This window comes from Pan paniscus, chromosome 21, assembly GCF_029289425.2.
Source record: "Pan paniscus chromosome 21, NHGRI_mPanPan1-v2.0_pri, whole genome shotgun sequence".
Classification (NCBI taxonomy): Eukaryota; Metazoa; Chordata; class Mammalia; order Primates; family Hominidae; genus Pan; species Pan paniscus.
In genome coordinates, this window is record NC_073270.2 from 47917598 (window position 1) to 47945210 (window position 27613).

Sequence of the window (27613 nt, forward strand, 5' to 3'; positions counted from 1 at the left end):
AATCACTTAGCCAGAATTAATCACTTGCTGGGTGTCTGATCAGTGTTTCTGGGACACTACACACGCCTTTTCTCTATCATTTATCACATTTATTGAAACTAATCCACTTACAACTCTCCTCTTAGAGGACAGTAATATCATTGAAGGCAGAGACCATGTCTTATTTATCTTTACAATCCCTAAAATGCTTGGCATAGAGTCGGCATTCATTGAATATTTAAAGGAACACCTCAGCTACTCCCATAACCAGGAGATGAAAAGTATAATTCAATTTGAGAAGGTTCTATTTATGCAGAAATCAGATTAGGAGTCTACAGAAAATATTACATAGAAGACAAACCATTGTTGACTGTACTTCATTCCTTTGAAGGGTACCGTGGGACAAAACTAGAACGGTCGTGTCCCTAATTAAAGGCCACGGGCCCAATTCTAGCTGGTTCTACTTGTGACTCATTGAGTGATCTTGGGAAAACTCTCTGCAACTCAAATGTTCATTTTTAAGATGAGAAGTTTGGATCAATAACATCTAAGGTAATTTTTAGTTTTAGTTTGATTATGTATAACTATTATATCTTTTTTTGAGTCTAATATTCTTCTCTGAAACTCGTCTTAATTTAACTCCTTAGTGTTTCTGATGGAAAATTGGTCAACTTTCTCAAGGCTGCCTAAATTTCCATTTTGTAACTGCTAAGGAATAAACAATTCCATTCAACTTTGGGTGGCCAGGAACTTAATAAGTGTGTCCTTTAATCTGTCAGCTAAGTGGATGATTGCAAAATATTCAATAATTCCTGTAAGATATTCAATAAAACTGGAGGGGGCAAGCTTGTAACATTCAATTCTTCTCCCAGATTCAATTTAATCTTGGAGCAACCTGAAAATATAATTGTTCCTGCAAACAGGATTTTTGCATCTTTGAGTTCTTTTTCACAATGCTCTGTTGAGCTCTCGATTTCAGTGTGTGACTCATCATTGCTTTTCCTTGTAAATTTCCACTCCTTCCATCCTGACTCTTAGATTGTTCACTGTTCAGACAAAAGGAGACAAAATCAAAGATACGGTTGAGATTCCCAGATTTGGGGACCCTCATAACTATTAATGGGCTTTAGCACCCTTCAGGTCCAGTACTCCTATGGCAATAACCTCTTAGTGCATCTACCCAGGGAGATGAGCTAGAGCCTTCCTCTCCCAGAGAGGCCATAATTCTACTATCATGAAAGACAGCTTTGCAAATAAAGAAGAAGGGCTTGAGTCTGACAGTCCTGGGCATTACTTTGAGCTAGTGATTCTCTGAATCACCTGGAAGGCTTGTTAAAAACTGATGGCTTGGCCCTAACCCTAGAGTTTCGGGTTCAGTAGGTCTGAGGTAGGGCCTGAGAATTTGCTTGTAACAAGTTCCCAGGAGATGCTGATGCTGCTGTTCTGGAGATCATGCTTCAAGAACCACTGCTTTGAGCAGATGACTCAGTGTCTGTGGCCTTAAGTTTCCTTGTCTATGAAATGGGAATAATAACATCTACAGAAGGCAGCATGGAGGAGTAGTCTTGGACTAAGGGCCTCGGGGTGTCAGGCTGACCTAGGCTTGAGTTCCAGCTCTGCCATTTAAAGCTACAAAGGCTTAGGCAAATTCCTTACTGTTTTAAAGCCTGTTTCCTCACCTTTAAATTATCAGGTATAATCATAACACTTATTTAATTTTCCCACCATACCAATAAGATAAGAATGCTTATACAATATAAAACACTCAGCATGTAAATGGGCATATAATTAATGCTCTGTAGATAATAACTAGGATCATAAATATTAACAATGTAGTAATTACTACATTTCAAGGCCCCAGACTAGGAGGATTAAGTGATTGGCTGACACAACCAGAAATAAAAAAAAAAAAAATAGCCCTGTAGGCTTGGCAAGCAGGGTCAAACCTAACAAGAAACAGAACAGACAAAATGTAAAATCTTTGATTTGGGCCCCAAAAGTCATCTTCATCTGGGCTGACTGAGGCAGCCCTAGCTGGAAGCCATGATTTCTACATTAGGCAGTCACGTGATGAATATTTAGAGGTTAATTAAAACATGAGTGATATATTTTAAACCCAGGTTTAGGATCAGAGTGAGGGTGATGGTAGCTCTCTGAACTCCCAGTGACTCAGCCCAATGTAGAGGGTCATGGTTGTCTTGGAAACCACACATTCCGTGGGCATGGACCAAATGGAGACAGAAGGGTCAAAAGAGATTTTGAGCAGACTGAAAAACAGAAATTTATTCCGAGGAGGGCTGATGGCTGACGCAGTGACTGTTTAGCCTGAGGGAAGGACCTGGGCACAGAGGTAGCTGCAGTCAAATAGCTGGGGAGGGTGTGGGTGCTGCAGGAAGAGAAGCACTGATTCCATTACCCTGTGTGACACCAGAGGGCAGACAAAGGCCAGCACATGGTTGCTGACTAATACATGGTTGTGTACAAAAGCAGGAATGAATGAAGTTACAGAGGACAGATTTTGGCTTAATTGAAGAGAGAATACATTATGAGAAAAGATGGAACCAGGTCTGGGCTTGGAGCTAGATCTGAGTGTGAATTCCAGCTCCATCATTCATTCATTCATTCATTCATTCATATATTCAAACAAGTACTCAATGAGTATCTGATGGGCCAGAGAGTTGGGCAACCGTCATTATGTACTGATCAACAACAATGAGGGGTGGGGGATTTAGGAAGCAGTGTTTAATACAGCCCTTAGCTTGGGGTCATCAATTATGCCATTTATGAAATCAAGATAATGATTCCTAACTGGTTGCATTGTTTTGAGGATCAGAGACAATATGTGAACAGCACCTAGCAAAATGACTGACCCAGAGAAAGTCCCAAGCAAATGTAGCAATCCTTGACATCACACACCATCAAGTCAAGAGTTTTCCCCAGAGAAGATCAGGGTCAGGCCAGTTTTCCCAGAGACCCATTTCCCAGCCAGCTGGCCATTTTCCTGAAAGGGTTAAGGAATCTTTACAAAGAGTTTACCACCACCCCAGCCAGCCTCTATTGTTTTAAAAGCCATGATCCGTCTTCCCTATTTGAATTTCTTTAGTTATATAACATGTTCCTAAAATAATCTGGCTAAAATTTTGCCTGGTACTTCCTTCTGCCTGCCTCATCTCTACTGAACCATCCCAAGGGAGTACCAAACCTGAACATTCTCTGAACTGCCCACAAAGAAACCCTTTTATGAGGTCTGTGTGGTAAAGAACAGGAAGAATATCAGGTTTCAAGGTCCACCCTCCTCTTTGGCAGAAAATACCTCTTAAGGTGACTGTGTGCTGGCTGCCTGGTATATTTTGGTCATGTTGGGAGGTACAAAGTCAGGGAAAGGGTCCTGTGGCTCTTTGTGTAGGCTTCCATTGCACGAAGTCCTGTAACAAAGGTTCTCTTTCTTGAACCATTTGTCTCCACTGCCAGGCTGCAAGCTCTGTTAGGCAGGGGCCATTCTTTGCTCCTCTCTCTCTGTAACTACCCAGGGATTGGTCTAGCTTTGGGATGCCTAAGGATAGGACTACTGGTCTGCAGTCCCACTTTCCTGAGGGTCCTAGTAGGATGATTCTGGCAGAACCTGTCTGTGAGTACATCCACTTGGCAGCAGCCTTCCTGAGGCAGGAGTTTCAGGGAATAGAGGAACCAGTAAGAAGCACTGTTCTCCCAGCCAGAAAGGCTATTTCACCTTGATTTCCTCTCTCTCCTTCACTCGCCTTCATGGTAGAGAGACCGCTAAAGGTCAAAGGAAAGACAAAGTTGCTTGGTTTTGAAAGTAGAATATCTGCTCTGGGGTCCAGGGCCCATTATCTATTTGTCATATGACTTCAAGAAGATCTTTTAATATCTGAGAGCATCAGTTTCCTCAACTGCAAAATGAATTCGATAATAATCATATGGACTATACAGGGTTACTAAGAGAATGACTAAGACTCCATATTTGAGCATGCTTATCATAGTACCTGGCACCTTGTGGGAATCTGCTACGCTCCACGCCAGTACCTGGCCCCAGGCCTCTGTTCAGAAAACAGCTGTGGCAGCAGCTTCTGCCCACATGGTAGAAAAGCCAGCTGACCTATCAGTAAGGAAGTGAAGTTCTCCCTTTCTCCCGGCTGTCAGTGACCTTCCTCTGTGAGACTGGTGAATGTTGGGCTGCCATCCACAGTAGAGGAGAAGGAACACTGATTTAGGAGTCAGAGAGCCCTATTTGCTTCTAATTCTATCCCTACTCTTTCTTCATTGTGTGACTTTGGGCTTATTTACTTCAGTTCTCTGAAGCTCAATTTTCTCATTCACAAAATAGGAATAATATCTAATGATAGGGTTCCTCGGGAGCTTCAGAGTGGAATTTATATAAAGCACAAGTTTTAGCACATAGTAGGTGCCCAGTAAAAGTTATCTTCTTCTTTGGGCATTTTCTACTAGAAATCCCAGAGCCAAAGTGGAATTTAAAATTATCAGAGTGCATATTTTAGATTACATTTTAATGTAATATAGTTATATTTCAATATATCCTGGTCCTGACCTTCACATTTTCCTGATACTGATTATTTTTCTCACTATTTTTTAAATTGTAGGTTCTTTTATTGGATATATCCCCAAATTCTTTGCAGAATGAGATGGATAGACTCTAACTGAAATCAGGAGAAATGTATTCTCATTACAACTCTGCAATATATGTATGATTTGGGCCATGAAAGCTCTCTGAACCTCAGTTTCCTCATATGTAGAATGGGAATAATTAAAAACCTACTAGCTACCTTATTCCTACAGGAATAAGGAACTATTGCTGCAGTGGAGCGTTTTGCAGAAGGACTTTGTAAACTATGAAAGGCTTACAAATAGAACCATGTATTATTTGTGATACAATACCTCATTTTATTCATCTTTGAAACTACCTCTCTCCCCAGACCGTGCCACATGACTTACAGCACAGGGGTAGGCATGTACTGAGAAAAAGTCCATTAAATCCCACCTCCAAGGTCACACTTAGCAGAGAGCTAGATGGCCCAGTGTCTGTCTGATGACCCTTAGTGAAGGACTGCCTTTACCTTCCAGACATGGAACAATTCAATAGAGGGAAAGCATAAAAATCAGGATGGAGTTAACTCATGGTACCCAGTAGGCAAGTTAATCTGTCAAATGCCATTATGGGAAGAGCAGACTACCAAGTCCCCATATCACAGAAATTCAAAAGGAATTTATTTTGAAGCATTTTTGTTTGGACTGAAAATGAACAAGAAGATGACATGTGAACAAAAGAGATAAAGAAGAAGATTTAAGCACCAGAAGAAAGACCCAGAAAATGATCCCAGTGAGCAAAAGATCGCAGAGAAAAATAACAAGTACACAGGGCAGTAAGATCAAAATCAGATTACTTAATAAAAGCTAGCATTTCTCTAAATGGAAAACAATGCACGTTGTTTGTCCTTGAAATGTGACACGTACTCCTTTTTCAAGAATACCAAGGCACTCCAAAGCAACGGCCCATATCTGACAAAGCCCCATCACCCTAGAGCCCCGGAGGTCATTGTTCCTATACAATATTAGAAGGTTTGATTGAACAGATGTCACAGAACTTAGCAGTCACTTGAAATAGAAAAATCAAACACCGCATGTTCTCACTCATAGGTGGAAATTGAATAGTGAGAACACATAGACACAGGAAGGGAAATATCACACACCGGGGCCTGTTGTGGGGTGGGGGAGGGGGGAGGGATAGCATTTGGAGATACACCTAATGTTAAATGACCAGTTACTGGGTGCAGCACACCAACATGGTACATGTATACATATGTAACTAACCTGCACGTTGTGCACATGTACCCTAAAACTTAAAGTATAATAAAAAAAAGAAAAAAGAAAACCCCAGAAAATAAACCTATGCAGGGACAGGTAGAATTTGAATTAGGCTAGGGCCTACCTGGTCAATAATGAAATAATTGCTCAAGGCACGTTCTTCTGTAATCTTTTGCAATGTAACAACTATTCTGTGCCCTACCTCTCAATGCTGCCTCAACATTTGTACGTAATCTCAGGGCCTCCTAAAGACACCGATTCAGAGGCCAGACAGTCACTTCCCTAATGCCACAAAAATAGATTCAATTCTACATACATCAGGGTGATTTCAGAAGCAATTTCTCATCTCCAGTGTAAGCATTACTTACATTTTTCCCCCTCAAATCTCATCGCAGTGGTTCCACAGGGCATTTTAAAAGGTACCTGATGCATTCTAGGGCAGTCAAAAGATCCTGAGAGTGTTTTTGCAGCTGTAGCCTGAGGACGTCAGATGCATAGAGAGCCCTAACGTATTCAGTGATTCAGACTAATGCAGAATTTTCTAATAATTGAGTATAATAAGTCAATCATTATTTAAATCTTTTAGAAAGCAATATTGTTATGATGAATGCATATATACAGTCATATATGTATATTTGTGTATATATGACTGTGTAGGTTTATGCATCTGTCTGTATATTTCCGTGTCTGTGTAAATATAAAACACATATGCACACACATACATACACACCTTAATCATTTGAAAAGTTTGTCCCTGGCCTTTCAAACATCTAATTAGATTTCATTGGATATTTCTCCTCTTCCTTTATGGCAAGTTAAACTATTTCAGTCTTGGGTGTTTTCATCTTAAGGGTCTACGTTTTGGCCCATAGCGAACAGTGACAATGTTCTCCTTTGAAACATAAGAAATCAGTATTACCCAGGTTTGCATTTGAGATCAGAAAGACTGAGAACCAATATCTAAAATTTCAGGGTCACAATGATTGTCAAGAAGTTTTGGCCATAATCATTTTGCTTTTAAGAGTCCTCCCAGGGTACTTTTACAAACGGAAAAAAGTGCACAAGAGGCTGGACTGGACAGAAAAGGATGAATTGGTATTACTTGACCAGTATTTTCAATCAGATAAACTTGCAAATGAACTTCTCTGCCCCAGAGCCGAAAGCAGGGGATCCAGTGACAACTTAGCATAGCCAGAGACTCAGTGAGCTCCTGATGAGCCTTTCTCTTTTTTCTATTATTATTAATTGACACTAATTATATACATATTTATGGGGTATAGTATGATACATGTATATAATGTATAATAATCAGGGTAATTAATATATTAATCACCTCTAAATTTATCATTCCTTTGTGTTAGAAACATTCAAAATCCACTGCTTTAGCTATTTGAAAATATACAATAAACTGTTGTTAATTATAGTCACCCTACAGTACAATAGAACATTAGAACTTATTTCTCCTAGCTACCTGTAATTTTGCAACAGAGGTTGGTTTACAGACGCAAAATTATAGCTAGGATGTTCCTTTCTTTTAAGGAAAAATCAAGCCCATTTTCTTGTCAACCCTGGTCTATGTCAACAACCAATTTCCCTGCTTCTAGGAAATGTATGAGTCTCAGTGATTTATCTGGATTGAAAATGGAAAAAAAAGGACTGGCTTCATGGTTAGGCAAACCGCAAATTTGCTCTGATCCCTAAGAAAAACAGATGTTAAATATTTGCTCATAATCAGTATGTGCCATTAGACTTTGTCTTTAAAAGCCATTATCTAACCTTAAGAAGAACTCAAACTTACCATCACTGGTAATGTGCAAAGCGGTATGATATGTCCATTAATAGGATGTAAAGGGAAGTACGTCATATCAGCTATGTCATATTTTTGCCAAAATGCTTAACCTGAATGTTATCATGATGAAAAAAATTAGACAAATCTGGATTGTGGAACACTCTGCAGGACAACAGCCCTAGACTTTAAAAAAATGTCAAGGCTGGGTGTGGTGGCTCACGCCTGTAATCCCAGCACTTTAGGAGGCCGAGGCGGGTGGATCACGAGGTCAGGAGATCGAGACCATCCTGGCAAACACGGTGAAACCCCGTCTCGACTAAAAATACAAAAAATTAGCCACGCGTGGTGGCGGGCACCTGTATTCCCAGCTACTTGGGAGGCTGAGGCAGGAGAATGGGGTGAACCCAGGAGGCAGAGCTTGCAGTGAGCAGAGATCACACCACTGCACTCCCTCCTGGGTGATAGAGTGAGACTCCATCAAAAAAAAAAAAAAAAAAAAAAAAAAGTCAGTATCCTGAAAGAAAAAATAAAGTTGAGAGGGCTGTTCTAGATCAAAGAGGATAAAGACACCTGAAAACCAAATACAATGTGAGCGCTCTGATTGGATCCTGGATTAAAATAACAAACAAATAAGCAATAGAGAACATTTGGAGGACATTGAGGCAATTTGACTATGAACTGGTATATTAGGTCACTGAAGTAAGGTTATACTTTATTGTGGTTATGTTGAAGAGGTATCCTAGTTCTTAGGAAATACATGCTGAATTCTCTGGAGGTAAAGTGTCATGATGTCTGCAACTTACTTCTAAATGATTCAGAAAATTTTGAAAAAAAAACATGGATAAGGGGAGAAAGAGAGAGAGGGTGAGTACAGCCAAGTGCAAAAGTGCAAATGTTGCAAAATGGTAGCAATTGGTGAATCTAGGTAAAGGGTATATGAGTATTCATTTTGCTGTCTTCTCAACATTTTTGTAGGTTTAAACTAATCTCTCTTCCCAAAGACAGTACATCAGTATCTAAGCATAGCTATTGCCTCTGTCCAAGTGCTGTATTCTAAATCTGGGTGCCTATGAGAACTCTCTGAATGACTTACAAAATCCATATGCCTCAGTTGGGCCCCACCTCTCATCCCCCAGGAGATTTTGATTCAGGAGATAAGGTGTGGGGCCCAGATATGGATGTGTTGAAAACCTCCCCAGGTAGGTTCTGTGCTACACTGGAGGTTAGGAATCATGGGCCTGAGTTACTCTCAGATCTGGATCCATTAAAAACAAACTGTGTGGCTCTGAGATGGCTGGCCAAACACACTTAGCATTGCATAGCTTACCTATAAAATGGGAACAATAATACTAAGGATCTTACAGGACTATGGTGAGGATGAGAGACAGTGTCTACATTATAGAAGGGGATAAATTTTTTCTTTCTTTCTTTATCCTCTCATAGACCCCCATCATCCCAAAATGATCATCTCTTGAGTGATTTTTTACAAAATGGAGGTTCTTCCATTTGTAGCTTACATGGTATGTGGAGGACATCTGTGTTATGCACAGATTCTTTGAGACTTCTTGCATTACCCAATTTGGGGAAGAGGCTGGGAAATCTAGTCTGTTAACTGTCTGATAGAATGGCTGTAAGAACAGAAGCAAGTCTGTCCACAAGGAAGCCTTAGATGTTGGCAGTCTTGGAGTTCTTCTTAGGATAAGGGTTAACCCTGATATCTTAACCACCCAAATCTTGGGATCCTTTATTAACTCCGCACAAGGACTCAGGTGCCCTTGACCAATACTACTTGGAACACTGGCTGTGGTGGAACTGGCAAATGTTTGAGGGATGAGGCTTCCAATCTAAATATGTAACTCATCAGCCATTGTATTTTAGATAAGTTGCTTCTCTGAGCCTCAGTTTCCTAACCACTCAGAGTGGAGACAGTCATAATCTGTGACTCACCTACCTTATGTGGTGTATATGAAACACAGATTTGAAAATCTTAAGCCACTCAATTCAGTGTGGCATATTTTTCTCCTTAAGGACATAACCATCCTCCTCCTCTTTCTTTTTTACTGCTATTATTTTTAACCTGTCTCTATTTATGTCCACAAGCAGTTAGGATGACTTGCTCCCATTTCCATCTGATTTGGGGAAGATTTTTTAAATATTCCTTTTCATCTTAGGATGAACTGCCCCAAGTCTTTGTCAGGGAGAACCTTCATCCCAGTCCATATCAGGGAAGCATCCATACCCTATGCCTGGCAGCACCTGATCAATGTGTGGGGTTCACAGCAGAAGTACTAGGGCTGAGCTGGACCACGGATGTCCCCTTCCCCTTTGTTGGCTCTACTTACTGAATCCGTTGACGTCCTGAGAACTAGAAGAGAAGCCTTCATCATTGCGGCTGGCGCTGAGCTTGGTGGTGGGTTTGTCGGCAGAGGCCACAGGCCCCATCTCCCTCTGGGCTCCACTCTGGGTCTCCTTCTGCTTCTTGGCCAGCTTCCTTTGGGACATGTGCAAGGGGAAAAAACCACAGTCAGATGGTGCCAGTTGCATTAAAGCATTGGGTAGATTGTTCTTCCCCAATGCTCATCCTCAATCCCCAAATCTGGTTCATTCTCCAGAAAAAGAATCAAGGCAGAACAAACCATGAATGGTTTCCGTTTACTCAGAAATATGAGACTCACGCTGCTGCCTCACCGCCGACAATGCATGTGTTCTATGTTTGAGCCTAAAATGGGAAATCAATGCGACTTGTACAATGCTTCCCCCACTCTGCTTTCAGAGGAAATCAACAAGATTTGTATTCCTTTCCCTAAGTCTCCTTTCAGAGGGAGGAAGTGGCTAGACTGGCCTTTCTGTTTCTGTGGCTCTGAATGAGATTAAAAATGGAGGCTTGTCTTTCTCAGGAACTGAGCTCATCAAAAACCTACCAAATAATAGTAGAGTGAAGCAGGGGCTGGTGGTTGGAGGTGGATGAGTGTGCAGGTTAGTTTCACAGCTCAAAAGAAGGAAATTTACAGCTGAATTGATGCAACCTTATTCCCATGGGAATAAAAGACCCTCAGAACCAGACGGATATTATCATAATATAACTATTATGATAATAATAGTGTAGAGCAGTGCTTCTCAAACTTTGGTGTAAATTTGAATCACCTGAAGAGTCACACAAAAAAATACATACATACACACACACACACACACACACACACACACACACACAGAGGCTCAGGATCATTGAAGTAGGACAGGACCTAGAATTCTACATGGCCATCAAGTTCCCCAAGTTATTCTGACACCAACCACTGGAGGTTAAAAATATCAGCTTTGGTGTCAGACAGACGCAGGTTCATAGCTTACCTCTGCTGCCTGCCAACTAGCTGCAAGACCCAGGGCAAATTTCTTACTCTAAATCCTGAACTATTCTTCTGTATACTGTGGCAGATGACAGGACCAACCTTATAGGGTTGTGAGGATTAAATGAGACAATGCATAAAATACAGAGAGCACAGTGCCTCGCACATAGTGGACACTCGACGCCTAGCAGTTGCTATTCTTGTTTTTTCTACTATTGCCAGTGGATCCAACTATATTCTAATGTTGGAATTCCCTCCCCAACAGCCCCACTGTGGGATCCCATCTCTCCCTGAATTCTTTCAAATGATGTGGACTTTGACCTCACTGAGGAACTAAAAAGTTAAAAAGTTCTTTTCTATGGATTTAAAATCTACGTCCTTTAAATTTTAACTGGATAGGTCTCAGATATATCATTAGAGATACAAAAATATGACTAACTCCTCTTGCATATAAGAGTTACTCAAATATTTCTAAAAAGCGAACATGGTCCCTCTTTTTCCAACATATATGTATCGAAATATAGCTGTTATAGTCTTATCACATGAAAGGCTATAGGTTAAACATCAGATATCTTGAGAGTAAATTTCTCCAAGTCTCTTACTCCATCCTTCACAACAGTAGGCTTCAAATTCAATTTTGGTCATTCCTGTCTCAACACACAAAAAGGGCTGTCCCAGAGAGGTCAAATCCAGTGCAATACAGGGAATAATTTTCCAAGGTTGAGCCCCACTGATCATGAAACAGATAGTTTCAAGAGGTAACAATCTCCCTGCCAGAGGAAGTATAAAAGGAAAGGATAAACCTCAACTTAGGCTGGGAACAGTGGCTCATGCCTGTAATCCCAGCACGCTGGGAGGCTGAGCTGGGCAGATCACTTGAGCCCAGGAATTGAGACCAGCTTGGGCAACATGGTGAAACCCCATCTCTACAAAAATTAGCCAGGTGTGGTGGTGCACACCTGTGCTACTCAGCAGGCTGAGGTGGGAAGATCACTTGAGCCCAGGAGGTGGAGGCTGCAGTGAGCCGAGATCACGCCTCTGCACTCCAGTCTCGTTGACAGAGTGAGACCCCATCAAACAAACAAACAAACAAAAAACAGAAAAGAAAAGAAAGACCCAAACCTCAGCTTAGAAGTGTTTTAGAGGAGTTCACATAGGACAAATTCCAGTTTGATAGCATCATCCTTGAAACATGAATCTCATGCTCTAGGTGTAGACTTCACAGAAGAATGACAGAGGGCATACTCAAATGAGGACAATTTGAGGAAGGTTTATTTATAAAAGGTCTGCTGATAAAGGTGACAAATGTATAGGGACCCATAATATACTAGTGCATCAGTAGGAGAGCTGTTTATTACCTATGGGACCAGAGGAACAAATAGAGGAAGCAGTAACCAGAGCCCCAAAGAAGAGAGCTGTGAAAGGGAGGCACCCTGAACAGAAGCAGCGGCTTTCTCTTGAAAGGCCCAGCCAGTCATAGACAACCTGACAGGAAGAGAACCAGAGGCAAAAAAAAAAAAAAAAAAAAAAAAAAAAATTGCCCTTGACTACACCTTATGCCCTTCCTCTGGTCGCCTGTGGCAGTTCTCACTAGCTGAACCCAACAAGTCAGAAGTGGCAAGTGATCTTTTTGACAGACTTCATACAGAATGCACTCTGGAAGCAGAGAGCACAGTAGAGAAAGGTGGAGAGGGGAACTGGATCCAGGAATCCCAACCAAGAAGACAAAAGTTGCGTGTGTCTGTGTGTGTGTGTGTGTGTGTGTGTGTGTGTGTTTTAGACAGTGTCTTATTCTGTTGCCTACACTGGAGTGCAGTGGTGCGATCTCAGCTCACTGCAGCCTCTGCCTCCCAGGCTCAAGTAATTCTCATGCCTCAGCCTCCAGAGTAGCTGGGACTACAGTTGTCTGCCACCGCATCCAGCTAATTTTTTGTATTTTAGTAGAGACAACGTTTTACCATATTGCCCAGGGTGGTCTTGAACTCCTGAGCTCAGGCAATCCGCCCGCATTGGCCTCCCGAAGTGCTAGGATTACAGGTGTGAGCCACCATGCCCAGCCGAGAAAGTTTCTTTATACTTCTCGTTTTGGCCATAATTTGAAGAAACATGTAGCCTAAAATGGAATTCTTTATTCACTAATTTTTTTAAGTTGGCTCCGGGAAAGAAAGGCACTCAGGAAGAGGAATGCATCTTTTCTTTATAATGCTTTGGCCACAGCCACACTGTTCTACCAGTAAAACGATTCCAGGCAGATATACAACAAGAAATGAAGCACTGGATTGGTCAGACAATTAGACAGGGGCGGGGGAATGCCAACGAAAGAAAAATGAGCAATTTTGCTGCTGATGACATTTCGAAATTTTATTCTTCATTTATTATCAAAAAGGAGTGTGTTTAAAAATGTATATGTGACCTTCTTAATCATAAATTTGAAAAGAAATATAGCAGATTCTTTGCTTCTATCTGAGCTCTGCTCACATTGCCCCAGCAGGAAATAAAAGGATATCTGATAAGAGAGTTAACTTAAAACTATAAATGAGCATGTTTCGGAGGCTTTGATATTTCCTTAGGGGCAGAACTCTCAACCAATCTCATTCCATTCAGGGTAAAGTAATATCGAAAGGGTTGTCTTAGGCACAGATCATTGGTTTTCAAAGGAATCATCATAATAATAAAAGCCTTGCTGCTTTTATGAAAAATGGTACTTTATAGAAATGTTTGGGTAGCTCTGAACACCTGTATTAAAAAAAGAAAAACTAAGCATCCCCAAAACACATATTTAAAAATTGGAAAGCTAACTGAATTGTAAAAATATCAGATATATTACATCCTCAGTATTTAAAGCTGATGGCTGACTCTGTATGTTCATGGTGATAATAATGTTATATAATCATTTTAATGTATGGATAGATATTTTGGCAATTGGCAAAGACAGCTACAAGGTGGAAATGGAGGGGGTATTTGTGGAAGGAAATAAAACACAAAACCACAGTTTGGGGATCTATATCTATTCTTTCAGAATTCTGAATTTAAGTGTTAAAAAGACCTCTCAGTAACACAGAAAAATTGACATTCATCTCCATAGCCAAACAATTTAATTTACTACCTCATTATTTCTTTCTCTCAACAAAACAGAAACCCAAATCTGTGAATAGGGCAAACAAGACCCTTAAACTAAGGACCGGGCTTCAACTCAGTCTTATTCTCTGCACACAACCTTATCCTCCCCTTTCAGAAAACATCAGCTACCTCCTCCCACCACACTATTTCTCAATACTCCATATTCCTTGATGTGTCCCTCTTCTTCTCCACTGGTCACCTCCTCTTTGTCCTCCAAGGCTCAGTGTAAGTGTCACATCTCCTCTGAGGCTTCTCCCTGCTCTTCTACATAGAATTATAATTTTCTCCTCTTGCTTGACTCATCCACTGAACATGTACATGTATGAGTCTCTGCTAAATACTAGGAGATCATGTCTTCTTGACCTTAATCCTCATGGAACATGAAGACTAATGGCAAAGATGGGCATTAAACAGATAAATACAGAGACAAAAATCACGAAGACGATGAACACCAAGAAGAAATACCTGTTGCTATGTAAGAGCTAGAACCTGGCTTGAACCCTGGCAGCAGATCAGGGAGGGTTTTGGTACCATGTTAGCTACGTACTTGTTGAGTCAAATTGCAGTGATTCAACTCTTTCACCTACTACGACAAGAACCTCTTGGGAGAAGGGCTTTTGACTCTTTGCACCTACTCCAATTTCTTGCTGAGTGTCTGGCACATGGCTCAATAAATTTGTTGCACAAATTTATACTTAAAAGTCTGCAATTTGAAGTCTAGAAAAGATAGTCCTCTTACTCTGAACACAAATTACAACCACTTTAAAAGTAGATACGTGCAAAGAAAGAGAAGGAAACGCCTGCATAAAATTAGCTGGTGACCTGGAATATTCGTAACTAGAAATATTTTGGGCGGTAACTTAGCATTTCCTTCTTGGAATGTTTGCAGAATTAACAAAATATTCATGGAAGTCAGAGATTTCCCCTGCAGAGCCCACAAAATAGCTGCAGCTATAGCATGTTGAAGAAGAAAAACAAATCTCATGCAATAGTCATATGACTCATGGGATGATCATATAATTCATGGAATTCTCAGAGCCTTCAAAACTCAAGTACTTATGACTTTCTGAACTGAGGATTTTTTTCTGTAGTTGCTTTGAGATTTCTGCCAACTGGGTCACACAATTTCGCCAGCAGGGGGTACCAAAAGCTGATAAAAAGAGAGTATGCATAAGCCTGTTTATTCCTTTGCAGGAACATTTCCAAAGCTGAAGACTGTTTTAAGACACAGCAATCCAAAGTTTACTGCTTCTGACAGGTGAGGACGAGGTGACGTGGCCATAGCTCTTGGCATTTTTCCTTCTAACGGATCACTTTGAGCTCTCTCTGACCTTCGCTTGTTAGCTGAGGGAGGGGTAGGTGGCAGGGGATGTGCCCAGGATGGACCATGAGCCCTGTGATTTGTTCTGAGTGCCACTCTTTACAAGGGATACTGGCAGGTAGAATGGCTCACGGGAGAGGAATGAAGGGCTGTTAAAAGTGTGGAAATCACGCTACGAGAGGAGGAGTGCGTGAAACATCCAGGGACATTTCTCACGGAGAGGGAATACAAAGTAACGTTCTCTTCATGCATCTGATGGTTGGGTCTCTATGGTCCCAGGGGCAGAATGAGGACCAGGTTGGCTTGATACAACGAAGGAATTTCTTTCTTTTTTTTTTTTTTTTATTATACTTTAAGTTTTAGAGTACATGTGCACAACGTGCAGGTTTGTTACATATGTATACATGTGCCATGTTGGTCTGTGGTGGGGTGGGGGGAGGGGGGAGGGATAGCATTAGGAGATATATCTAATGTTAAATGACGAGTTAATGGGTGCAGCACACCAACATGGCACAACGAAGGAATTTCTAGCAAAGTAGAACTGCTTAGGTCTCTTTTGGAAGCACCTAACGCCTGAATTCCCCTCCCCAATTTTTCTGGTTTAGCAACCTTCTCTTCACCTTTTAAGGCCCAACTCAAATGTCCCCTACTCTTAGAAGTCTTTGCCTCCTTCCCAAAGTTAGAAGTTCCCTCCTCTTTGCTCATTAATTTGTTGGACAAATAGTTAATGAGCAAGTACGTTGAATCTGTGGCTGTTAGAAGGAAGGAGATGATGATATGAAAAACAAGACAGGAATCCTGCCCTGTTTGGCTTTTGCAAGTACTCAGCTCCCTGCTATTGGAGAAGTTCAAGTAGAGACTGGGAAACCACTTAGAAAAGAGGTGGTGGAGGATCCCAGGATTTGGACTCTGCAAAACCCTTGACTCTCTTCTGGGCTAGGAACAGGACCACCCAGCCAACTGGTGGGGGCAGGAGTCTACAGGGTTCCACCTAGAGTTTTTCCCTGAATGTGGGAGCCATGCCCACTCTCCTGGGGAGACATTGATCAGACACTCTTCCTCTTCCCCATAGGGCTCCTCCTCTGGGCCATCCTCCATTGCAATCTCCAGATAAACTTTCCTGGAAACCATGAAGATTGAAATCCTGGAGTCAGAGATCTCAGCCATAGGAAGTGGACCAAAAAAAAAATTCACAAGTGAGGCCCTGCTTCTACTAAAAGCTGGCACTGTCCTCTTTGAATCCAGGATGCTCTGCTGGCATGACTAGATCTCAGCTTAAAGTTACACATCGCAACTGTAAGGGGACTATAGCATCTTCTCATTTCATAGACAAGACACTGAGGCCTGGACAGAGTAGTCCCTTAGCTAAGATGCACAGCATGTAGGATGCAAGCCCTGCTTTCTGCCTGCCAGCTCAGGAATGTGGACACCTGCTCCACATTCCTCCATGCTTCTTCTAGGGATTTGCCCTTCCAGATTAGAAGGGCAAATTCAGTCTGTGGTACACATGATTCCAGTGTCTTACAAATGCAGCAAAACTTTATTCATCTATGCCCCCACTGACTCAGAATTACTGTAATTGAGGCAAAGGCTGAGCTACATCACATAAGAATCATTAGTGTAGCAGGGGGAGGAGTCAAGATGGCCGAATAGGAACAGCTCTGGTCTACAGCTCCCAGCGTGAGCGACGCAGAAGATGGTGATTTCTGCATTTCCATCTGAGGTACCGGGTTCATCTCACTAGGGAGTGCCAGAGAGTGGGCGCAGGTCAGTGGGTGCGCGCACCGTGCGTGAGCCGAAGCAGGGCGAGGCACTGCCTCACTCGGGAAGCGCAAGGGGTCAGGGAGTTCCCTTTCCGAGTCAAAGAAAGGGGTGAGGGACTGCACCTGGAAAATCGGGTCACTCCCACCCGAATACTGCGCTTTTCCGACGGGCTTAAAAAATGGCGCACCACGAGATTATATCCTACACCTGGCTTGGAGGGTCCTACGCCCACGGAGTCTCGCTGATTGCTAGCACAGCAGTCTGAGAGCAAACTGCAAGGTGGCAGCGAGGCTGGGGGAGGGGCGCCTGCCATTGCCCAGGCTTGATTAGGTAAACAAAGCAGCCAGGAAGCTTGAACTGGGCGAACTGGGCGGAGCCCACCACAGGGCAAGGAGGCCTGCCTGCCTCTGTAGGCTCCACCTCTGGGGGCAGGGCACAGACAAACAAAAAGACAGCAGTAACCTCTGCAGACTTAAATGTCCCTGTCTGACAGCTTTGAAGAGAGCAGTGGTTCTCCCAGTACGCAGCTGGAGATCTGAGAACGGGCAGACTGCCTCAAGTGGGTCCCTGACCCCTGACCCCTGAGCAGCCTAACTGGGAGGCACCCCCCAACAGGGGCACACTGACACCTCACACGGCAGGGTATTCCAACAGACCTGCAGCTGAGGGCCATGTCTGTTAGAAGGAAAACTAACAAACAGAAAGGACATCCACACCGAAAACCCATCTGTACATCACCATCATCAAAGACCAAAAGTAGATAAAACCACAAAGATGGGGAAAAAACAGAACAGAAAAACTGGAAACTCTAAAAAGCAGAGCGCCTCTCCTCCTCCAAAGGAATGCAGTTCCTCACCAGCAACGGAACAAAGCTGGATGGAGAATGACTTTGACGAGCTGAGAGAAGAAGGCTTCAGATGATCAAATTAGTCTGAGCTACGGGAGGACATTCAAACCAAAGGCAAAGAAGTTGAAAACTTTGAAAAAAATTTAGAAGAATGTATGACTAGAATAACCAATACAGAGAAGTGCTTAAAGGAGCTGAAGGAGCTGAAAACCAAGGCTCGAGAACTACGTGAAGAATGCAGAAGCCTCAGGAGCCGATGCGATCAACTGGAAGAAAGGGTATCAGCGATGGAAGATGAAATGAATGAAACGAAGCGAGAAGGGAAGTTTAGAGAAAAAAGAATAAAAAGAAATGAGCAAAGCCTCCAAGAAATATGGGACTATGTGAAAAGACCAAATCTACATCTGATTGGTGTACCTGAAAGTGATGGGGAGAACGGAACCAAGTTGGAAAACACTCTGCACGATATTATCCAGGAGAACTTCCCCAATCTAGCAAGGCAGGCCAAAGTTCAGATTCAGGAAATACAGAGAATGCCACAAAGATACTCCTCGAGAAGAGCAACTCCAAGACACATAATTGTCAGATTCACCAAAGTTGAAATGAAGGAAAAAATGTTAACGACAGCCAGAGAGAAAGGTCGGGTTACCCTCAAAGGGAAGTCCATCAGACCAACAGCGGATCTCTTGGCAGAAACCCTACAAGCCAGAAGAGAGTGGGGGCCAATATTCAACATTCTTAAAGAAAAGAATTTTCAACCCAGAATTTCATATCCAGCCAAACTAAGCTCCATAAGCAAAGGAGAAATAAAACACTTTACAGACAAGCAAATGCTGAGAGATTTTGTCACCACCAGGCCTGCCCTAAAAGAGCTCCCGAAGGAAGCGCTAAACATGGAAAGGAACAACTGGTACCAGCCACTGCAAAATCATGCCAAAATGTAAAGACCATCAAGACTGGGAAGAAACTGCATCAACTAACGAGCAAAATCACCAGCTAACATCATAATGACAGGATCACATTCACACATAACAATATTAACTTTAAATGTAAATGGACTAAATGCTCCAATTAAAAGACACAGACTGGCAAATTGGATAAAGAGTCAAGACCCATCAGTGTGCTGTATTCAGGAAACCCATCTCACGTGCAGAGACACACATAGGCTCAAAACAAAAGGATGGAGGAAGATCTACCGAGCAAATGGAAAACAAAAAAAGGCAGGGGTTGCAATCCTAGTCTCAGATAAAACAGACTTTAAACCAACAAAGATCAAAAGAGACAAAGAAGGCCATTACATAATGGTAAAGGGATCAGTTCAACAAGAAGAGCTAACTATCCTAAATATATATGCACCCAATACAGGAGCACCAAGATTCAAAAAGCAAGTCCTGAGTGACCTACAAAGAGACTTAGACTCCCACACATTAATAATGGGAGACTTTAACACCCCACTGTCAACATTAGACAGATCAACGAGACAGAAAGTCAACAAGGATACCCAGGAATTGAACTCAGCTCTGCACCAAGTGGACCTAATAGACATCTACAGAACTCTCCACCCCAAATCAACAGAATATACATTTTTTTCAGCACCACACCACACCTATTCCAAAATTGACCACATACTTGGAAGTAAAGCTCTCCTCAGCAAATGTAAAAGAACAGAAATTACAACAAACTATCTCTCAGACCACAGTGCAATCAAACTAGAACTCAGGATTAAGAATCTCACTCAAAACCGCTCAACTACATGGAAACTGAACAACCCTCTCCTGAATGACTACTGGGTACATAACGAAATGAAGGCAGAAATAAAGATGTTCTTTGAAACCAACGAGAACAAAGACACAACATACCACAATCTCTGGGACACATTTAAAGCAGTGTGTAGAGGGAAATTTATAGCACTAAATGCCCACAAGAGAAAGCAGGAAAGATCCAAAATTGACACCCTAACATCACAATTAAAAGAACTAGAAAAGAAGAGCAAACACATTCAAAAGCTAGCAGAAGGCAAGAAATAACTAAGATCAGAGCAGAACTGAAGGAAATAGAGACACAAAAAACCCTTCAAAAAATTAATGAATCCAGGAGCTGGTTTTTTGAAAGGATCAACAAAATTGATAGACCGCTAGCAAGACTAATAAAGAAAAAAAGAGAGAAGAATCTAATAGACACAATAAAAAATGATAAAGGAGATATCACCACTGATCCCACAGAAATGCAAACTACCATCAGAGAATACTACAAACACCTCTACGCAAATAAACTAGAAAATCTAGAAGAAATGGATAAATTCCTTGACACATACACTCTCCCAAGACTAAACCAGGAAGAAGTTGAATCTCTGAATAGACCAATAACAGGATTTGAAATTGTGGCAATAATCAATAGCTTACCAACCAAAAAGAGTCCAGGACCAGATGGATTCACAGCTGAATTCTACCAGAGGTACAAGGAGGAACTGGTACCATTACTTCTGAAACTATTCCAATCAATAGAAAAAGAGGGAATCCTCCCTAACTCATTTTATGAGGCCAGCATCATTCTGATACCAAAGCCAGGCAGAGACACAACAAAAAAAGAGAATTTTAGACCAATATCCTTGATGAACATTGATGCAAAAATCCTCAATAAAATACTGGCAAAACGAATCCAGCAGCACATCAAAAAGCTTATCCACCATGATCAAGTGGGCTTCCTCCCTGGGATGCAAGGCTGGTTCAATATACGCAAATCAATAAATGTAATCCAGCATATAAACAGAGCCAAAGACAAAAACCACATGATTATCTCAACAGATGCAGAAAAAGCCTTTGACAAAATTCAACAACCCTTCATGCTAAAAGCCCTCAATAAATTAGGTATTCATGGGACGTATTTCAAAATAATAAGAGCTATCTATGACAAACCCACAGCCAATATCATACTGAATGGGCAAAAACTGGAAGCATTCCCTTTGAAACCTGGCACAAGACAGGGATGCCCTCTCTCACCACTCCTATTCAACATAGTGTTGGAAGTTCTGGCCAGGGCAATTAGGCAGGAGAAGGAAATAAAGGGTATTCAATTAGGAAAAGAGGAAGTCAAATTGTCCCTGTTTGCAGATGACATGATTGTATGTCTAGAAAACCCCATCGTCTCAGCCCAAAATCTCCTTAAGCTGATAAGCAACTTCAGCAAAGTCTCAGGATACAAAATCAATGTACAAAAATCACAAGCATTCTTATACACCAACAACAGACAAACAGAGAGCCAAATCATGAGTGAACTCCCATTCACAACTGCCTCAAAGAGAATAAAATACCTAGGAATCCAACTTACAAGGGATGTGAAGGACCTCTTCAAGGAGAACTACAAACCACTGCTCAAGGAAATAAAAGAGGATACAAACAAATGGAAGAACATTCCATGCTCATGGGTAGGAAGAATCAATATTGTGAAAATGGCCATACTGCCCAAGGTAATTTATAGATTCAATGCCATCCCCATCAAGCTACCAATGCCTTTCTTCACAGAATTGGAAAAAACTACTTTAAAGTTCATATGGAACCAAAAAAGAGCCCGCATCGCCAAGTCAATCCTAACCCAAAAGAACAAAGCTGGAGGCATCACGCTACCTGACTTCAAACTATACTACAAGGCTACAGTAACCAAAACAGCATGGTACTGGTACCAAAACAGAGATATAGATCAATGGAACAGAACAGAGCCCTCAGAAATAACGCCGCATATCTACAACTATCTGATCTTTGACAAACCTGAGAAAAACAAGCAATGGGGAAAGGATTCCCTATTTAATAAATGGTGCTGGGAAAACTGGCTAGCCATATGTAGAAAGCTGAAACTGGATCCCTTCCTTACACCTTATACAAAAATCAATTCAAGATGGATTAAAGACTTAAACGTTAGACCTAAAACCATAAAAACCCTAGAAGAAAACCTAGGCATTACCATTCAGGACATAGGCATGGACAAGGACTTCATGTCTAAAACACCAAAAGCAATGGCAACAAAAGACAAAATTGACAAATGGGATCTAATTAAACTAAAGAGCTTCTGCACAGCAAAAGAAACTACCATCACAGTGAACAGGCAACCTACAAAATGGGAGAAAATTTTCACAACCTACTCATCTGACAAAGGGCTAATATCCAGAATCTACAATGAACTCAAACAAATTTACAAGAAAAAAACAACCCCATCAAAAAGTGGGTGAAGGACATGAACAGACACTTCTCAAAAGAAGACATTTATGCAGCCAAAAAACACATGAAAAAATGCTCATCATCACTGGCCATCAGAGAAATGCAAATGAAAACCACAATGAGATACCATCTCACACCAGTTAGGATGGCAATCATTAAAAAGTCAGGAAACAACAGGTGCTGGAGAGGATGTGGAGAAATAGGAACACTTTTACACTGTTGGTGGGACTGTAAACTAGTTCAACCATTGTGGAAGTCAGTGTGGCGATTCCTCAGGGATATAGAACTGGAAATACCATTTGACCCAGCCATCCCATTACTGGGTATATACCCAAAGGACTATAAATCATGCTGCTATAAAGACACATGCACACGTATGTTTATTGCGGCATTATTCACAATAGCAAAGACTTGGAACCAACCCAAATGTCCAACAATGATAGACTGGATTAAGAAAATGTGGCACATATACACCATGGAATACTATGCAGCCATAAAAAATGATGAGATCATGTCCTTTGTAGGGACATGGATGAAATTGGAAAACATCATTCTCAGCAAACTATCGCAAGAACAAAAAACCAAACACCGCATATTCTCACTCATAGGTGGGAATTGAACAATGAGATCACATGGACACAGGAAGGGGAATATCACACTCTGGGGACTGTTGTGGGGTGGGGGCAGGGGGGAGGGATAGCATTGGGAGATATACCTAATGCTAGATGACGAGTTAGTGGGTGCAGTGCACCAGCATGGCACATGTATACATATGTAACATGTAACTAACCTGCACAATGTGCACATGTACCCTAAAACTTAAAGTATAAAAAAAAAAAAGACAAAAAAAAAAAAGAGTTCAATGTGTTGGGAAGTCACAAAGTATAAGTACCATGCTAGTGCTAGGAAAATAAAGATGACCCAATTGGTCTTTTTTCTCAAAAAAAAAAAAAAAGAATCAGTAGTGTAAATAGGGATATGGATGTGTGCAGCATTGAAAGGAGAATGCACTGTTTTCCCTCGTATCAGGAGGCAGGACTGCATAGCAGTTAATATACTGGCTTTGGTGCCAGACAGCCTGGCATCAAAATCTGGCTCCATGTCAGACTAGCTGTGCAAGCTCTTGCAAGTTACTGAGCCCTCTGCATGCCAGTTTCCTCCTGCCTGTAAAACACGGATTACAGTAGTACTTCTCCTGTCAGACTGTTGGGAAGATTGAATGGTATGTTGCTGGTAAACCACTTTGCCCAGGGTACGCACACAGTAAGCACTCAATAAATGCTCTCTGGTATGATCATATTTTAAATACAAAAAAATCCATGTTAGTTTAAATAACCTCATTATTTATTAAATATGAATACTTTGAAGTGGATGCCCTGAATAATGACTTCTTTAAAAACCTCCATTGATGCAGTCTAGACCCATGCTTTTCAGCTTTGACTGAGCAAATCATTTGGGGAGCTTTAAAAATTACCAGTGAGATTCTAATTTAATTGGTCTAGGGTGCAGCCTGGACATCTGGGCATTCAGAAGCTTTCCAGGTGATTATAATGTGCCACTAAGCTTGAGCACCACCGATGCGGAACAGCTGTTCTCCAAGTGTGGTTTCCCTGGACCAGCAGCATCCGCTTCACCTGGGGATGTATTAGCAACGCAAGTTCACTGGCCCTGCCCTGACCTACTGAATCAGAAACTCTAGGTGATCAATAAGCCCTCCAAGCAATTCTACTGCATGCCAAAGTTTGAGAACCACCGAAGTAGGTGGGCCCACTCTTCAGCAGGTCTGAATTAGTAAAGTTTCATTCTTGAAAATGGAACACTAGAAGGTAAGAGACCCGGGTGCCGGGTCCAGATCTCCAGATATCTCATTGAGTTGCCGTGAACACTCCCTTTCCCCTCTCTGTGTATTGATTTCACTATAGTGGGGGAGTTGGCATCTAAGAATCATGGCAATAACTGATGCTTTTAAAATGATTGTTATGGATTGAACTGTGTTCCACTCACCCACTCTCTGGCTGCAAAAGATATGTTGAAGTCCTAATCCATAGTACCTGTCAATGTTACCTTATTTGGAAATAGGGTCTTTGCAGATGTAATGAAGTTAAAATGAGGTCACTAGGGTGGCTCTGATTCCCAGATGACTGATGTCCTTACAAGGAGAGGGAAATTTGGACAGAAGTGCACTGGAAGAATGCCACATGACAAAAAAGGTGGAGATGGGAGTGATGAGCCATAAGCCAAGGAGCACGGAGGACTGGTGGGCACCACCAGCTGCCAGGAAGAGGCATGGCACCATTCTATTTAGAGTCTCAGAGGGAGCCTGACCCCTCCAACACCTTGATTTTGGATTTATAGCTTCTAAAATTATGAGAGGACAAATTTTGGTTAAGTCATCTAGTTTGTGAGACATTGGTACAGTAGCCTGAGGAAACTAATAAAATGACCATAATTCCTAAATTAATGTTATTTGTTTAATAAACATTATAGAGTACTTATTGAATACCAGCCACTATTCAAGGCCTTTATAAACAGGGTATTAAGTTCCTTAATTCTGCTACAACACCGTGAGGCCAGGAGTATTATTAGTTCCATTTTACAGATAAAAGAATTGAGGCAGAGAGAGTGGAAGTAACCCATGGAAAGCCACCCAGGCTTTCAGAGGCAGAGCTAGGATTCAAACCCTGGCAGTCAGGCTTCTAAATGTTCTCTAAGATTCCCTGTTATGTCACGCTTAGGCAAAAAGCCACCACATATCTCCCCTTGTCCTAAAGCTTTCTCAGCTGCCTCCCTTTCTCCCTAGGCAAACACACACTCACACATATGCACATATATGCATAGACAGCTGCGGCCAGAAAACTCACTCACAACCACTCATGTCCTGCAGGCAATGAGCATCCTGTCTGCTCACTGCCTCTGTTGGGTACCAATTCTGGGGCATAGCTGGTGGGTCCTTTCCCTCCTGCCCCATCACCCTCATCTAGGGCTTGTGAATCCCCCAGCATGGCAAAGTTACAGAAGCAACAGCAGCAGCAACAGCAGCAGCAACAGATGTCATGACAATTTGAAAGTCCAAAGGACTTGGTCTTTTACTTCCATTGCTTTGCTGTCTTGCTGTCCATATCTGTGCCTCTATCTGTCTATCTCTGTTTCTTTATTCTGCCTGTGACTACCTCTCTGGCCTGGATGGGCTCTCCTACCAATCACACTCTTTCCACTCAGGCAATAGTCAGACCCTGTTGGACCATTCTCTGCACCCAGCAGTGAAATCAGAGCAGCAGAAGGCCTGAAACACAGGTGAGGCCCTCCTCCCTCTGGGTATATGGCCATACTGGCCCCTGGGCCCTGAAGCAGAGCCTAGGAACAGCATTGACTTTGGAGCCACACTGCCTAGAGTGAAATCCTGGCTCCATGATTTATTAGCTGTATAGTCTTGGGCAATTACTAAACCTCCCTATAACTCAGTTTTCTCTTCTGTCAAATAGGGATAATTATAATGAATTCTCTTAGCAATGCTTTGAGGTAGATACTAACTTATAATTATGAAAGTACTTAACTGGGATCTGTCACCTACCAAATAAGCTCTACATAAGCATTTGTTACATAATAGGTGATAAGAAAGAAAAAAGTGCTTCAAAGCAGAGTGTGACCAGAATTCATGGTTCAGACAATGGGAGCTTCCCTGAATGAATGCTGTCTGAGCTCTGAACCCCTGGGTTGGGGAGATGGCCCCTCTGTTCTTGGTGTTGCAGAAATACCGTGGGCTCTGGCCCTGGACTGACTTGGCTCCTAACAGTGGTATAATCATGATCAGGTCTCCATTTCTGTGACTCTGTGAGACTCAATTTCCTCATCTATAGAATAGAATTTAATATACCCTAATTTGCAGAGTTACTGTGATGATGAGAAATGATAAATGATGACAGTTCCCTAGCATGGTCTTTGGCATATAAAGATATGCAACAAATGCTAGTTCTGTTTTATCCTCCTTCCTTGCCCCAGCAATCCGCATGACTTTTTCCTTGCTTTAATTTTTAATTTTATGTTTGATCTGCTTCCCAAGATGAGCACTCTAGGGAACCAAGGTGACTAATTTTTCCTCTCTGTAGTTTCATCTTGCTCTATCCATATCCTGCTCATACAACCCGAAACCAAACCAGCCAGTGGGGCAGATGCTCTTCCCCTATTCATGCGTTGACCTTCAGTTTCACATCATTAAAAGTTGTAGAATCTTGGATTCTCTGGCTGGAAAGGCCCTCCCAGTCATTTTCTCACCCTAGCTAGGAGACTCCTTGCAGCATCCCCAGCCAGTGGATATCCAGCCCCCGACTGCTGAATTCCAGCAACCCAAACTCATCACCTCTGTGGGCAGCTCTTTAACAGACTGCAGCTCCCTATATAGGGCCATTCCTTGCTGAGCTGAGGCTGAGCTGAACTCTGTCTCCTGAAGGCCTCACCCTTTAGATGCTCCTCCTCGGTCTGTCTGCTATATCCCAACAAAGCCTGTATGTGGATAGATGATGACCATGAATTCTTCAAGCTTTATCCCAAGCAACCGCTTCCAAGCAGCATCTCCTGATTGCTGAGGCTTTATGGCTATTTCCCTACAGCTGAGTGAACCTCCTTCTCCGTTCTACACTCACATGCCCACACCTCTTCTCAGATCTCAAACCAGGACTCCAGGGTGATCTCCCTCTCACCAGCTCACAACTGCCTCCTCTCACCCCGACCCCATCTTAGACCTTCAGTTGCCAACTAGAAACATCTCCTTCTTGCTGAATGGCTAACTTACAGGGCTATTGCCCTGCTAGACTATAACCACAAGGACAACAACCTTGTTGGCCTTGTTCACTACCAATTCCCCAGGGCCTTACATAGATTTTGGAACAAGCAGGTATCCTGTAAAGACCTGTTGAATTAACGTATTAAGAGATGATCACAAGTCCTTCAAATCCCATTCAAATCATCACTTCTTGCAGGAAGCCTTTTCTGATCTCTTCCTGATAGGGTAGGCCTTGCTTCTGTTTTGTATCCCAGTCATTTGCCTATCTTCTCTCATCACTTTTCATTATAATCAAGGTACAAAATATACATATTTGCATATTGTATTTGTATTTCCTTTAATACATAGTTTAGCACTTCCCACAATGTTGTAAAAGCTTTAAAAATGTTTATGGAATGAATGAATAAATTGAGTGACACTTTCCATTCCTTTATTGTTGCATCGTCCCATATTTGAGCTTCCCCGTGTCTACAACTTGACCCTTTTCATCAATTTCTGCACCAAATTTCTGTATTTAAGCAGGGTCCTACTTACTATTCTACAAGTTGGCTTTCTTCTGCAGGTAGTGCATGGCAATGATTCTCAGACTTGAGTGTGCATCAGAATCACCTTGTTAA

General features: G+C 42.0%; 1 protein-coding gene across 14 annotated transcripts in view; it reads right to left on the minus strand.

Moving 5' to 3' along the window:
• The window catches only part of PTPRT (protein tyrosine phosphatase receptor type T), a 1127644-nt gene that overhangs the window by 116680 nt on the left and 983351 nt on the right, over positions 1 to 27613 (minus strand). For all 14 annotated transcript variants that reach the window (XM_034947434.2, XM_034947430.2, XM_055104674.1 and 11 more), the window contains one exon: positions 9952 to 10100. In XM_034947434.2, coding sequence (XP_034803325.1) covers positions 9952 to 10100 — 149 coding nt within the window. The remainder of the gene's footprint in view (positions 1 to 9951; positions 10101 to 27613) is intronic.